At 39.5% G+C, this 13365-nt stretch overlaps 1 protein-coding gene across 1 annotated transcript in view; it reads left to right on the forward strand.

Annotated features, from left to right (window-relative positions):
* itga8 (integrin, alpha 8) overlaps nucleotides 1-8539 on the forward strand; it is a 41845-nt gene extending 33306 nt beyond the window's left edge. Inside the window, exons 22-30 of the mRNA XM_077721451.1 lie at nucleotides 581-660; nucleotides 1038-1118; nucleotides 2820-2925; nucleotides 3798-3956; nucleotides 5170-5286; nucleotides 5372-5485; nucleotides 5672-5773; nucleotides 6965-7087; nucleotides 7170-8539. Coding sequence (XP_077577577.1) covers nucleotides 581-660; nucleotides 1038-1118; nucleotides 2820-2925; nucleotides 3798-3956; nucleotides 5170-5286; nucleotides 5372-5485; nucleotides 5672-5773; nucleotides 6965-7087; nucleotides 7170-7259 — 972 coding nt within the window. The 3' untranslated portion in view covers nucleotides 7260-8539. The remainder of the gene's footprint in view (nucleotides 1-580; nucleotides 661-1037; nucleotides 1119-2819; nucleotides 2926-3797; nucleotides 3957-5169; nucleotides 5287-5371; nucleotides 5486-5671; nucleotides 5774-6964; nucleotides 7088-7169) is intronic.
* Nucleotides 8540-13365: the final 4826 nt, after the last annotated feature.

Genomic DNA, 13365 nt, shown 5'->3' on the forward strand with positions numbered 1-13365 from the left:
TGTGGATGTTTTTCATCCTCCCAATGACGTAGTTTCATGCTGCCAACAGATGCTTGAGTCGAAAGGAAAACATAGCAACTTTAAAGATGAACTGCCCCTTTCAAATCAGACCTCTGTGACGTCTTCACTTTGACCGACCCGTACCCGTTTGCCCTCTTTGGATCTTCACCGCCTGGTTCTTCTCTTCCAGCCTTACTAATGCGTTCCATATAGATGGCCTCCCATCTCCAAGGCCCCACGGGGCTGATTTTTGAAGCCTGCTTGCTGTCATTTGTATGTCAGGCCTGATGTCCAGTGCAAGACTTGCGTGCGTGCATGTACAACAGTGTTGTGTAGTTTCGTAATGACCGCATTCTAGCATGTGTTTTGGGTTAGAGGACATGGGGGTGATTTACGAACATTTTAATGTGCGTCTTGTCATCACTACAAACTGGATCTTCTACTCGTATAATAGCACAAAATGAGCTAGTTAATTGGGTCTTTCCTGTCTCATTAATGGACACTAGGGTACCATGGGTCCTTTAATTTGACATCTTTTGTCTTAAATCTCCTAAACTTTTTCTGTTTTTGTTCTCCACAGTTGTCTGTTGGTTTGCGGTTTTCAGTCCAAAGGCTCGAAGATGCCGGACCGAAGATAAGCTTTGACTTACAGATCCACAGGTGACCCATTTTGAAAACTATCACATTATAGAGTAGATTAAAACTCAGGCGTGGACTTTGAAATGTTAATTATCTGTTTGAGACTGAGCTTAAATATACTATAATGCTTCAATGGTCAACGTTTTTGGATTTTGTGTTGATGGATGTTCTGTTTTATTACATGCACACTTTTCACTATTGCACAGGTGCATGTCAAAGAATGTCAATAGTTCAATCATTAAAACAATGACAGAGTACATTTATCCAAAACATTCCTGTCATTTGCGTTAGACCTCAGTTTCACAACATGGAGAGGGTACTGTGTTTTATGTCCTTGACACCCACTGTGAATCTTCACCCCCACCAACCCACCTACCCACATTCCCCCTCCAATACAGCTCCAACAAAGACAACCCTGAAAGCAACCCAGTCAGCCTGAATCTGGCCATCGTCGCTAAAGCTCAAATTGATTTACGAGGGTGAGTTCTGGTATTTTTTTTTTCATCTCTGACATAAATATGATCTGCTTTTATGTTTTGGGATTATGGAACATTTTTCTTCTCTTTTGTTTTTGCTCTGCCACAATGAAATGTGCATGATTATATTTTTTTAAATTACATCAACTATAATCAAGTGCACATGGGTTAATTGTTTGCCCTCGGCATGTGTCGTGATACGCATACAAACTAAAAAAACTCTTTTTCGTCTGTTGTAATAGAAAATTTTAATAATAATAAGAGTTGTCAGCTGCCATTGAGCATCATTCAAAGGTTCCAGTCAGTGGGAGTATGTTGTCAAGTGTGGTTGCCATGCAAAAAACAAAAAATAGTGATAGCTTTTTTAACATGAAGGCAAGGCAGTTAAATTTAAACCATTAGACTACATGTGTCAAAGTGGCGGCCTAGGGGCCAAATCTGGCCCGCCGCATCATTTTGTGTGGCCCGGGAAAGTAAATCTTGAGTACCGACTTTCTGTTTTAGGATTAAATTAAAATGAAGAGTATAGATGTATATTAAATTTCCTGATTTTCCCCTTTTAAATCAATAGTTGTAATTTGTAATCATATTTTTCTGTGTTTTTAGTTCAAAAATTGTTTTGTAAAATCTAAAAACATATAAAAAAGCTAAAATAAACGTTATTTTAGATCTTTAAAAAAATTGAATGGTTAGGGATTTTGATCCAGTTCTTTTAATCCATTCATTAAAAAAAAAAAATCAAAATATATCAAATCGAGTTGACTGTAATGTGTCCCGCGAACCAACCTGAGTCTGACACTTAATCAATGGTGACTGATATTTGTAAAAAAAAGTTACATTACTATGCGTACCTGCCAGGTTAAAGTATGTGTACCGTCTCGCAAAGTTTGGTTCAGATCGCATCCAGGTTGAACATTTTGGCAGCATTTTAAATGTAACATGGAAGATCCTATTTAACATATGATGAGCTGTTTATAGTTCTGTCAAATAAGTTTCAATCAAGGTGTAATTTGCAGTGTTTATGTGAGCTCCAAATAGCTGTTTCATGAAAATCCTGAATTCCTTCTGATTGAAAAAGTACGGAACATAAACAATCCAGGTACTAGTTAGATTTTCTTTTTATGGGGTGTTGTTTTCGTTCTCACAAAACCCCTGACGAGATTTTTTCATCCCAGCGTTAACAAGCATTGCAGGGTTTGTAAATAAATGATGTTGACATGGAAGTATCATCCACCTTGTAACAAGCGATGTTATCTAGTAAACATTTTGCACTTGATTATAGCGTTTGAGCGCTTTCAGGGGACACGACTATGTTTGAAACTTGACGGGCTGGCTTGATTTCTCCCCATTTATTAGTCTATTTTTAATTTTATAGTAGTCATGCAAATTTGGCTGACTTGTTAACCACACACTTTGACACAACCAAATAATTTATATTTTAAATAATTCATTCATGTTGACTATACACTTTCTGTGTCTCCATTCGACAAATTCCATGTCTTTTCTGTGGTTATCAGACAATCATTTTTGCTATCACCTGTAACTTTCTGTGGTGATTGAAATGAAAGCCAAAAAAAAGCATAATACACATTGTAAAAGCCGCATTTTAAAGGTTGAACTACTCTCTGTAACAAAGCTGCAACCAATATTACGCTCCAATAGGCAAACCTAATGCAATAAGACCTTGTTCCATTGTCGCCACAGGGTGTCTCACCCCTCTCAGGTGGTGTTACCATTTCCACGCTGGGAACCCAAAGAGAAGCCTGTCAAGGAAGATGATGTGGGTCCACAGGTCACACACATCTATGAGGTAACCTGCACTCACTCAGTCTGCAATAAGAGGGGAACGTACAATCTTAAGTAAAAGAAATGACAGAAAAAAATGAATTAAAACAATATGTGATGTGCAATTACTGTTATGGGGACAAGTAGATTAGAAAGGCGAGCATGATGGTTCAAACTAGCATAATTACAGGAAAAACAAGGTCAAAATGAGGTAGATATAGAAGGAGGGGGTATGGCAGACAAACTGGCGACATTTTACAATGCTTGTGTGTGTCCGTGAGTGTGTGTGTGTGTGTCCATGTGCTATACATGTGATGTCTTTGGGTCTTAAAGGGGCCACTACTTCATTGAACTAGAGTGCTGCAGTGTCTGGCCTTTCCTGCAGCTGATAATGATTTTTCATCGGCGGTACTTTTTTCCCGCTTTGCAGCTGCTTCTACTTAAGGAAGACATTTTGTTTCCTTTTTTGGGGGGGTGGTACTGGGTTTGAGGGGGGCGTTGGGGTCATTGCACCCTAATTCCTGCCCTGCAGCACCAAGATCATGTCCTGTTTGGATGACTTGCCTCACTGTTAATGACCGCAAGTGTGTCTATGAGAGAATGTGTGAGTGAATGAGTGATTGGGAAGGTGGATTTTTTTCAATTGATGGTTCGTTTAAGCTCCCAATTTATTCCTCTGTGTCTCGTGCCAAACTAAAGTTGAAGTTGTAGATGAGTCTTGTCTCTGTGTCTAATCCCCAATGAGGGAAGGCCTATTAGTGGTGCAGCCCTGTAGCCAGAAACCCAGGTGGCCAGTGTCATCACGCCACAGTTATGATAACCCAATTATAGTATATAGTCACTTGAGGCCCAGAGCAATAAAACTGCTCACTTCTCGACCACTTCTTACATCTCCAGCTCCATAACGCCGGTCCCAGTAGTATTGGGGAAGCCGAGGTTGAGGTCGGCTGGCCTTCCCGCTTCCGTGATGAGAACCTGCTGTATGCAATGGAGATTAAAACTGATGGACCAATAAGCTGTCGGACGAATAGCAGCCTCAACCCACTTGGACTTCAGGTAAGAAAAAGTATGCACATGAGTATATAAATATAGAAACTATTGAATATCAGAATATTTAGTGTATTACACTACCAATCTGGTGTTGCACAAAAAACTGTATTTGAACTTTGAAGTACTGTTTCATAATTCTACAATAATAATTAAACATTATTACTTATATTGTTCATTGTATCATGTTGCCAAAAACTCAAGAAATGCTATATTATGCATAGATTTGTGCCTTAAGATAAGAGTTTCCAGTAGCTCATTCCGTGAATACAATCAAATCAATCTATCACACATTTAATGCTTTGTAGTGAAGCAAAAATGCAATAAATATCAGATCCAAGCTAATTCAATTTTTTAAAAGTTACTAGTTTTTTCAAGAAATGCACTTGAATTATGAAAACATAAAGCAAAAACCAGTCAGAACTGACACTAAAATTAGGCCATGCCCGATGTTTAAAAATTACTTGATCAAATCCTGCAATCACGCAACCATGAGCCGCAATTGGCCCATGTGCCGCAAGTTTGAAACCCTCGCCTTATATAACTATAAATAAAACATTGCTAATGAATAGCAATGCATTGAAAATATTTATATAATTAAACATTATGGAAGGTAAATGCCTCGAACTATTGACGAAACACGAACACAATCAACCCACTATGCACTGTTATGAAATGATTATCTCGCCATCTATTGCTTTAGGATTTTTACTCAGTAGTTTAGAAAATGTCCAACCAGGTGTTCTATCTGCCTTATGTCTTCTGTGCCAGCTGGCTCTTAGAGAGTATTTTGCTTGTTAGCAGGAATTACACCTGAAGTACTTTCCAATGCAAAGTGATAGCATCTGCAATCCGCAAAGAAAATGTGCACAATTAAGTTTGCACGTGAAGAGTAATGGACATGAACCAGGATGGGAACCGTGTGTGTGTGTGACTTCATTGGCAGTCAAACATTTAATTTAGCTTGACCAAATGGTTAGTGTGTGGGCCTCACAGTCCTAGGGTCGAGGGATCGATCCTAGTTCGCTATCCAGGTGCTCCAGTTTCCTCTCACATCCCAAAAACATGCATGATAGGCTGTTTGAACACTAAATTATCCACCATGAGTGGACCCTTGTGAGGATAAGTAGTTCAGAAAATGAATGGATGGGTGGATGGGTTTTTAACTTAGTTAAATGATTTGTAGCCACAGTAAACAGGACGTTCTATAAATCCTCTGTAGATTTCAAACCTTCAAGATACACCAGAACTTTTGGGATTCTTGAGGAACGCCAGCACCCCCCATCGCCGGCACAAGCGGTCCACAAGCACCGCCCACGGTCATAGCGGTAAAACACTGGTAAGAAACACTCGACATGGTGCTCAACTTGGCCAGAATGTGGATCAAAATGCTCCTAAAGAATTCTCACATGCGTTTTCCACAGAACTGTACAAATATCTCCTGCCTGATAATCAAGTGTATTGTGGGCCATCTGGATCGCGGCCAGAGTGCTGTCATTAAGGTCCGGTCGAGAATGTGGGCACATACCTTCCTGCAGGTCAGTGTCTGGTTCCACATCTTTGCTCCATTAACCCTTTGTTTATCTGCCAGGACTAGCTTAGCTGCGTAACTAAACTAGAAAGGTTGAAGTAACATCCGTGACCTTTGCCATGTATCTCGTAAATGTGTCAGCTCAGCCTTTGCCTTGATTGTTGGTCAAATAACTTGCATATTTGTCATGCAGCGACGTAACGACCCCTACATTCTCAACTCCACTGTGTCCTTCACGGTCCTGGCCATGCCTTATCGGGTCCAGCCCCCCACCCTACCTCATCGTACCACCTCGGTAAGAAGGAAGATTTTGAGTGCGTTTAAATCTTATTTTGAATCTATAGGATCCAGCCAATATGAGGGGAGTTTGCCTATTCCCAAACGGCCAGACTACACACGACAAATATAGATAATGTTGTTTCATTAATATTTTAATTTGACTCATGCACGCCACAAGTCTGAAAACTAGTGTTTCACCGATACGATTTTTTGGCTTCTGATACCAATTCCGACACTGGTACCAATAATGTATTGATTCCAGCGGGGGGAAAAATCATAATTCTTTAATGTTTTCTGTATGAAATGATTTGGTTCGACACTGCTTAACTCATTGTCGACGATTGATAATTGAATGAATTAGCTGCTCCGACTTCAAATGTATTCTACAAGTGATTAACTCATTTGAATATACAGTAGAAAGATGATTGGACGCCTGTCGTCATAGTGGGAAGAGCAAACAAGCGCACATTTTTTACAGCGACGTGCATAGTTGGCAGCCATTCTGGGTTGGGATCCAGATCTCGGACATATTGGCCTGCATTGCTACATTATTTTCTAGTAGTCGTCGATACCGATGAAATCATTTTAGAGCCATATCTGTACCTAAACTTTTGGTATTGGTGCAACTTTTCTGAAAACTGCTTCTCTAATGAAAGATCTATTTACTCTATTATCATATTCTGCAGCTTTCATGCAGTTCAACGGGAAGCATTCAAGTATTTACAACAATAAAGATAAAAAGTTTCCTCCCCCTTTTAATCACTTATTGGCCTTCAAAGGACGTTGAGTATTTGCAGAGTAACATGAAACATATTATTGCCACCAACCGAAATACAGTGATACAGTACATCACTCAGTCTATGCAACAGTGAGACTAACAGGCTCACCACGCCCACCCCAGTGCTCCAACCGCACAATTGAAATAAATCAAGGTTAGCTTGTTTTTTTTTTCAGCAGGAAGAAAAATGGCTCCATAATTCAGAATTTGTATGAAACACCAGCACAATGGTAGTGTTTCTTACATCTGGCTCACAGTTAGGAGTTTTGGGGTCTCAAAAATCAAATTCAGCTTTTTTTTTTGTTGAGGACAGCAACATTTTTGCAACCGGATGTTCATATATCAGACAGTAATCCATCACAGATATATATATCTTTAAAATGGGAAAGAATTATCAATAAATAATAGTGTTGAATGTATCCCTTGTAGATGGGCACACCAGTGTTATGGGGGACACCAGAAGTTTCCTTTGCCGTTCCACTGTGGGTCATCATCTTAGCAATCCTGCTGGGACTGCTGGTGCTCGCCGTGCTGACGCTCGCCATGTGGAAGGTTCTGATTTAAGACTTTTTCCAACACGGTCAGTGTCACATGACGATCTCAATGCTAAAAGATGTTTGATTTTGTTCTTCAGTGTGGTTTCTTCGACCGGGCGAGGCCACCGGCCGGTGACAACATCTCTGACCAAGAGCAGCTGACTTCGTATCAAACGGGGGATGCCTAAAAGAAACATGGAACAGATCCTATGAAGGAGGGACATTGGGTTTAAGAGGATAAGAGGATTGTGCACCTTTTGATGAAAACAAATCCCAACTGAGATCTGGACTTGTTGGACCTTGTGCCTGTTGTGGATGGACTAACTGGCCTGTGAGTAGTGGCTGGCTGGCTGCAGTCTCCATCAGGAAGGGACCAAAGATGCTCAGCTCTGACCGCACAAGACCAAAGCACACTTCAGTGAAATGTGTTTTGGGGATTGTCTGTCTGTGGTGATTAGAAGCCACAAAAGAACTATGTGGGCGAAAAGAAATGTACCATGCATTACACCAGGCATGGCCAAGTCCAGTCTTCCAGAGCCCCTACCCAGTCTGTTTTCCATGTCTCCCTCCACCAACACAACTAAATCAAATAATAAGGATCGGTATGACAGCTTGCTGATGAGTTGATCATTTGATTCAGGTGTGGTAGAGGAGGGAGATGGGGGGGGCTCTCAAGGACTGGACATGGCAATCCCTGCATAACACAAACTTGGGTTGAATCGGGATGAGAGAGGCTTAATCCATTCTTATGTTAATGTGATTTTAAACACTCCCTGGCACAATATTAGGTACAACTGCACAATGTTTTTTTTATGTAATGAGTACTGTAAACCCCTGCTCATTCGGGAGGAGGCCTAAGGGAACAAGATTTTTAAAAGCGTAATATAGTATAATTAGGAGGCCCGGTGGAACGAGTGGTTAGTGCGTCAGCCGGCGTCAAACCTCTGGGGTCCTGGGTTCAAATCTAGGTCACGTCCATCTGTGAGGAGTTTGGATGTTCTCCCCGGGCCTGCGTGGTTTTTCTGCAGGGACTCCGGTTTCTTCCCACATTCCAAAAACATGCATGGTAGGCTGCTTAAACACTCTAAATTGGCCCTGGCTATGAGTGTGAGTGTAAAATATGTCTGCTTGTTCAATTCACCCAATTTTGGGTGTCCCCTGCCATCTGCAGATTGCTGGCTACCATAGACACCAGCGATCCCCCCGGCCCTTGTAAAGACTAGCGGTATAGAAAATGAATGACTGAATATTTATGACTTCAGTAAAGTATAATTGGCCATATTGATACTTTAAATACGATGTATATACGGCTTGCACACAAATTGGAATAGGTAACTAGTTAGTATGAGTAGTGGGACATGTGTTTCTTTTTTGGGATGGTCAAAATTGCTGCAAAATCCTTCAAGGTATTTCTAAGGTGGCCATTTTTTCCCTTTTAAATTAAAAAAACAGTAAGAACGTGTTTTTTATATATATATATATAAAGAGAGCACTTATATTGGATGTTATTATATTGTGCAGGTGAGCCTAATATTGTGACTGATCCATGTTTGTGTTGATGTGTGTGCAGGCACTGAAAATACATTAGAGAACAAGACATTGGCCTAAGCCAATGTCTTGTTCTGTAATATGTCACACACAAACAGACACATTAACATGAGGGCACAAAGAAAATGTGTATTTATGAATGTACGTGCAATATTTTGAAATTGCGTGATACTGAAGCTTGTTTACACTGGCATTATTTTATCAGAGCTTAATAGTGTATATGTATATACTGTAAGTGATTTGGGAGTACGATTTTAGTTTTGCAATTCAACAAGAACTTTTCTCCAAAAAGGTTTGTGTAACACCAAATAATATGAGATGCAAATAAGTTATATATTAAAAGAAAATATCTTTTAAGGTCTCACAATCAAGTAACATTCTGCCTCACTAACTGAAGATTTTTAATTTTATTTTTTAAATTGGGCCTCAACTGTAACTCCTGCAAAAAAAAACAATACAACAACTTAACAAGATAAAACTTTTTTTTAAAGTCTTGAGTGCCATGCAAAGTGTCATACACTAATCAGCACCCAAAATAGAATAGCATTGTGTCTATACAATTATAACTATTCATTTAAATGCTCAACTACTACTAAAATATAAAGAGCAGCTAAAAATATATATAGAAAGACTGAAAAAAAATATTCACTGTGATAATCTAATCTTCTCTGTCATGTTTGTGTCCTATTAGTTTTCTAATTATTATCTAGTTGACCTCCACAACCTTCTGGGCAAACTGCTATGAACTCCTACACTTCAGAGGAAGAACTATTGCTCCCCTTGGCGGTAAGAAGTATAAATTGCACACCATAAAACGAGGATAAACAATGATTTTTTTGCATCATATGACATTGGTCAATATCAAAATATAGTTACAGAAGGCCAATGTGTTTATAGGATTATAGCAGTGGTGTGTCGTCAAGGCCTTCTCTGCTGGCCTAAGAAATATCTGAATCATACATTATATTTTGTCCATCAATACTATTAATAATAATTTGAAAATTGTCTGTTAGCTTCCTTTCATTGCTTTCCTGCTGGTTGCACTGCTTCCAGATGTGTGTTTTCATATTGAAGCATTTAACCAATCACATTTCAGCCATTATTGGTTGCCAGGGTCAGAAATCTGCCTCAAAGTAAATATATTTGTTGTCAAGACATTCCAATAATGACTAAGTGAAGTGTGGCGTAAAGGTTAACTCACCTGTCTCCTGTGTGGACAGGTGGGGTTCGAATCCCGGCTGGGTAACATTTTTCCCTTAGTTGTTTCTATATATTTGTAGTCAAGACCTTCCAATAATGACAAGGTGAAGTGTGGCCCGTTTGTGGCGTAGAGGTTAACTCACCTGACTGCCCGTGTGGGAGACTGTGGTTCGAACCCCGGTCGGGAAACATTATCTCTTAGTTGTTTCTATATATTTGTAGTCAACACTTTCCAATAATGACAAGGTTGAAGTGTGAGCCATTCGTGGCGTAGAGGTTAGCTCATCCGTCTCCCGTGTGGGCAGCGGGGGTTCGAATCCCGCTGTCGTTTAACTGATCACTACACTATGTAGTTCAGTAAATAGATGGTCCTTTTTTAATTAAAATAAAGACTTAGTCATTTTTTTTAGTAAAACAATTAATGCCGGTCAGCCTTCGGCGACACCACCTAGTCGTTGACTGGCGACACCGGGACGTGAACCCACATCCACCACTTGAAAGGCGAGTGACTAACCCACTACACCATGAGGTGGCCCACTTATATATAGTCATTTGGTGATTTTGTTTGAGGAAAGATTGAATGACTTAGTCTTTTTTAATGGCAAAATGGTTCATCACCCACTGAGATTCGAACCCTGCCTGCCCACATGGTAGTCAGGTGAACAAACCTCTACACCATGAGGCAGCCCACTTATTTATATATGGTCATTTGGTGATTTTTTTAGGAAAGATTGAATGACTTAGTCTTCTTTAATGGCAAAATGGTTCATCGCCCAGCGAGATTCGAACCCTGCCTGCCCACATGGTAGTCAGGTGAACAAACCTCTACACCGTGAAGTGGCCATGACAAAGCCTATGTCCGATTATTATTATTTACAACTGAAAACTTACCGATATTTCCAAGTGTATGTCAACAGTAGAACACGTGACAAGCTATTGTAGCCTCAAAGTTATAACAGAATACCCTTTTCCAACTGTATGGCTTTGTATTTAATGTGCAACATTTCAAATTTTGCAGCATTTTTTTTCTTGTTTCAACACATTTTATTGATTTATCTCTGCTGCGAGGCCATTTTAGTTTAGGGTCTGCAGGGGGGAAAAAATTCAGGTGTAGACCTTCAACACGGTCCGAACTCAGACTGTTTTCAACGTGCGATTTCTGAAACATGACATCCTCTTGGATTTAGTGCTGCTTTAGAAGCATTTTTATCAAACCATACTGCAAGGTAGTGGGGGTAGCACAATACACAATATAAAGATAGTATTCTATACAATATTGGTAAGTTTAGCCACCAAACATAACCGTCTTAGAATGCAAAGTGAAGAGAAACGAAACCCGTAGTCTGTTGACAAAATTGGAGTAGTAGCGTTATACATTGAGGTGAACAATGTCATATTTTGCAAGGACAACAACAGTCAGTGGGCAGTGTTTAGCCTGAGCAGAACACAAACAGAACAGTCAGATTTTTTTTTTTTTAAGATTACAGGAAATAACAGGAGTTAGAAAAGTACAATGGCTATCATAGGTGAACGGTATCATCACGTATTCTATTTTACACTGTGCAAGCTTGTCAACTCTTGGAGGAGGCCAAATTTGAAGATGTTGTCACATTCATGATTGAAGCAATAACAGGACCACCTTTGATGGCTGCTGCGTAAATGGAATGATTGAAGAAAGGACGCCGTGGCACGTACAGTACATAGGCTACGTAAGGGTTATATCTATAGACACACTGTACACATTCTAAGATACAATTTACTGTACAAATCAACATTAGCTGGCTTTCAGTGACTTTCTTTCTCTAAATAGTAGCTCTATCCATCATCAAAAATAAAGGTGAGATAGTTTATCCAAAGGTCGTTTACATTCCCTGCCCCACGATATCATCATTTTACATGGTGGACATGATGAAAAACAGTCATTTGATTATCCTCATCGAGTATCTCCACCCTACACCAGTTGGATGCTTTACCAAAGTGCTGCTGCTCAGAATGTACACTCATCCACATACACATGTTCCCCTCTTTATCACACATACATGCATACAGACTCACACACCTTTCCTGAGTATGAACTGTAGCGTTTTGGCTTGAGTTTTAAAATGAAATACCGGTAGAAAAAAGCCATACGCCCATGTGGCAGGTATGTACTTGAAGATAAAATCTTCATTGAGGAAAAGAGGTTTAATTCTGTCATCAACCTTCCTTGGTTATTAAACCAAGCCAACCTTTTTGTATTTATGTCGCTAAATATATGATGGATTTCTCTCTGGATTTCAATTTCTCTAACAGAGAACATTGTGCTTTTGTTTGTGTCACGCTTCCTACTCGAACATTTTTTTCAAAAAAAAACACATACAGTTGGCCAGCAGATTTTAGTTTGGCAATTGAATTATATTCAAAATTTGATCTAGAACTTTGAGGAATATATGGTCCAAAGGTCCAACATTTCATCAATTGAAATGGAGAAAAAAAGGCCCAGTGTGACAAAGTGCTATTCTTGTTGGGAACATTTGTAATTAGAACAAATGAAACGTTTTCCATCTTCCTCTTAACAGAATGCTTTTTACCTGCAAAGTATTTAGCTGGTTTGTGAGGTAATAAAACATAGGTGATCTAAGCCGCTGCCAGCCACTCATTACTTAAGTGCTTATTTATTGCCCTTCAGTAGAAAGTATATTATATGAGGGGGGGGGTTGTTTTTCCTAGAATCATGTAACAAACAAACTATTCCAAGATTAAATGACCGAGGATATATGTTGTCATTAGAAAGAATTTGGAGTTCACCACATTTTCCCAGTGTCCTGTACTACATTTTCATGTACTTATCTAAGGATAATTCCAGGGATGTTGCTGCTATATGCCAATGTTGAACTGTTGAATGATCAGGACACTAATATCAGAGGTTCTATCATGAAGAAACAGTCACAAGTTGCCCTGAAAGTATAAACAGATGGCCCACATTGAAGTGATGAACTAAGTTTGTAAGTTTGTATTTTCTGACACCAGTGATTCTTTCTTCCTCTACTTGCATTTCACTGTCTCAATTTTTGCTAAACTTAAGTCTTTCTTACTATAGTCGATAGTGAATATTAAGACACTTGTTCAGTTGTGGTTTAATCTTTCAGCTTCCCAGTCTCCAAGTAGTAATATTTTCTAGGTGAAAAACTGCACATGCTATGCAGTGGAACTATGGCATCAGATTCGGAAGGTAGTGAGCAGTCAACTTCAGCTGGAAGTCAACAACGAGTAAGAAAAATTAGAGAATATTTCCTAAAAGCGGGGCTAAAACGATAAGTCGAATTTGACCCGACATTTCGACTTCAAATGTTGGCTGAGGTTTCTTCTTGTCTGTGGCATGTGTATCAAGACAACTATTTGCTATTGGGTTGCCATCTTTGTTTCAATGTAATCTGCTCAAAATGTTTTAGAAATAGGGGTACAGTGGGTGTCTATTTATGCCAGCCAATGAGCAATCTGGCAAACTATAATCAACGCGGCTCATGGACTTCAAGGTGCTCTCAAGTTGTAAAAGTCAAGCATCAG

Source organism: Stigmatopora nigra, chromosome 7 (assembly GCF_051989575.1).
Source record: "Stigmatopora nigra isolate UIUO_SnigA chromosome 7, RoL_Snig_1.1, whole genome shotgun sequence".
NCBI lineage: Eukaryota > Metazoa > Chordata > Actinopteri > Syngnathiformes > Syngnathidae > Stigmatopora > Stigmatopora nigra.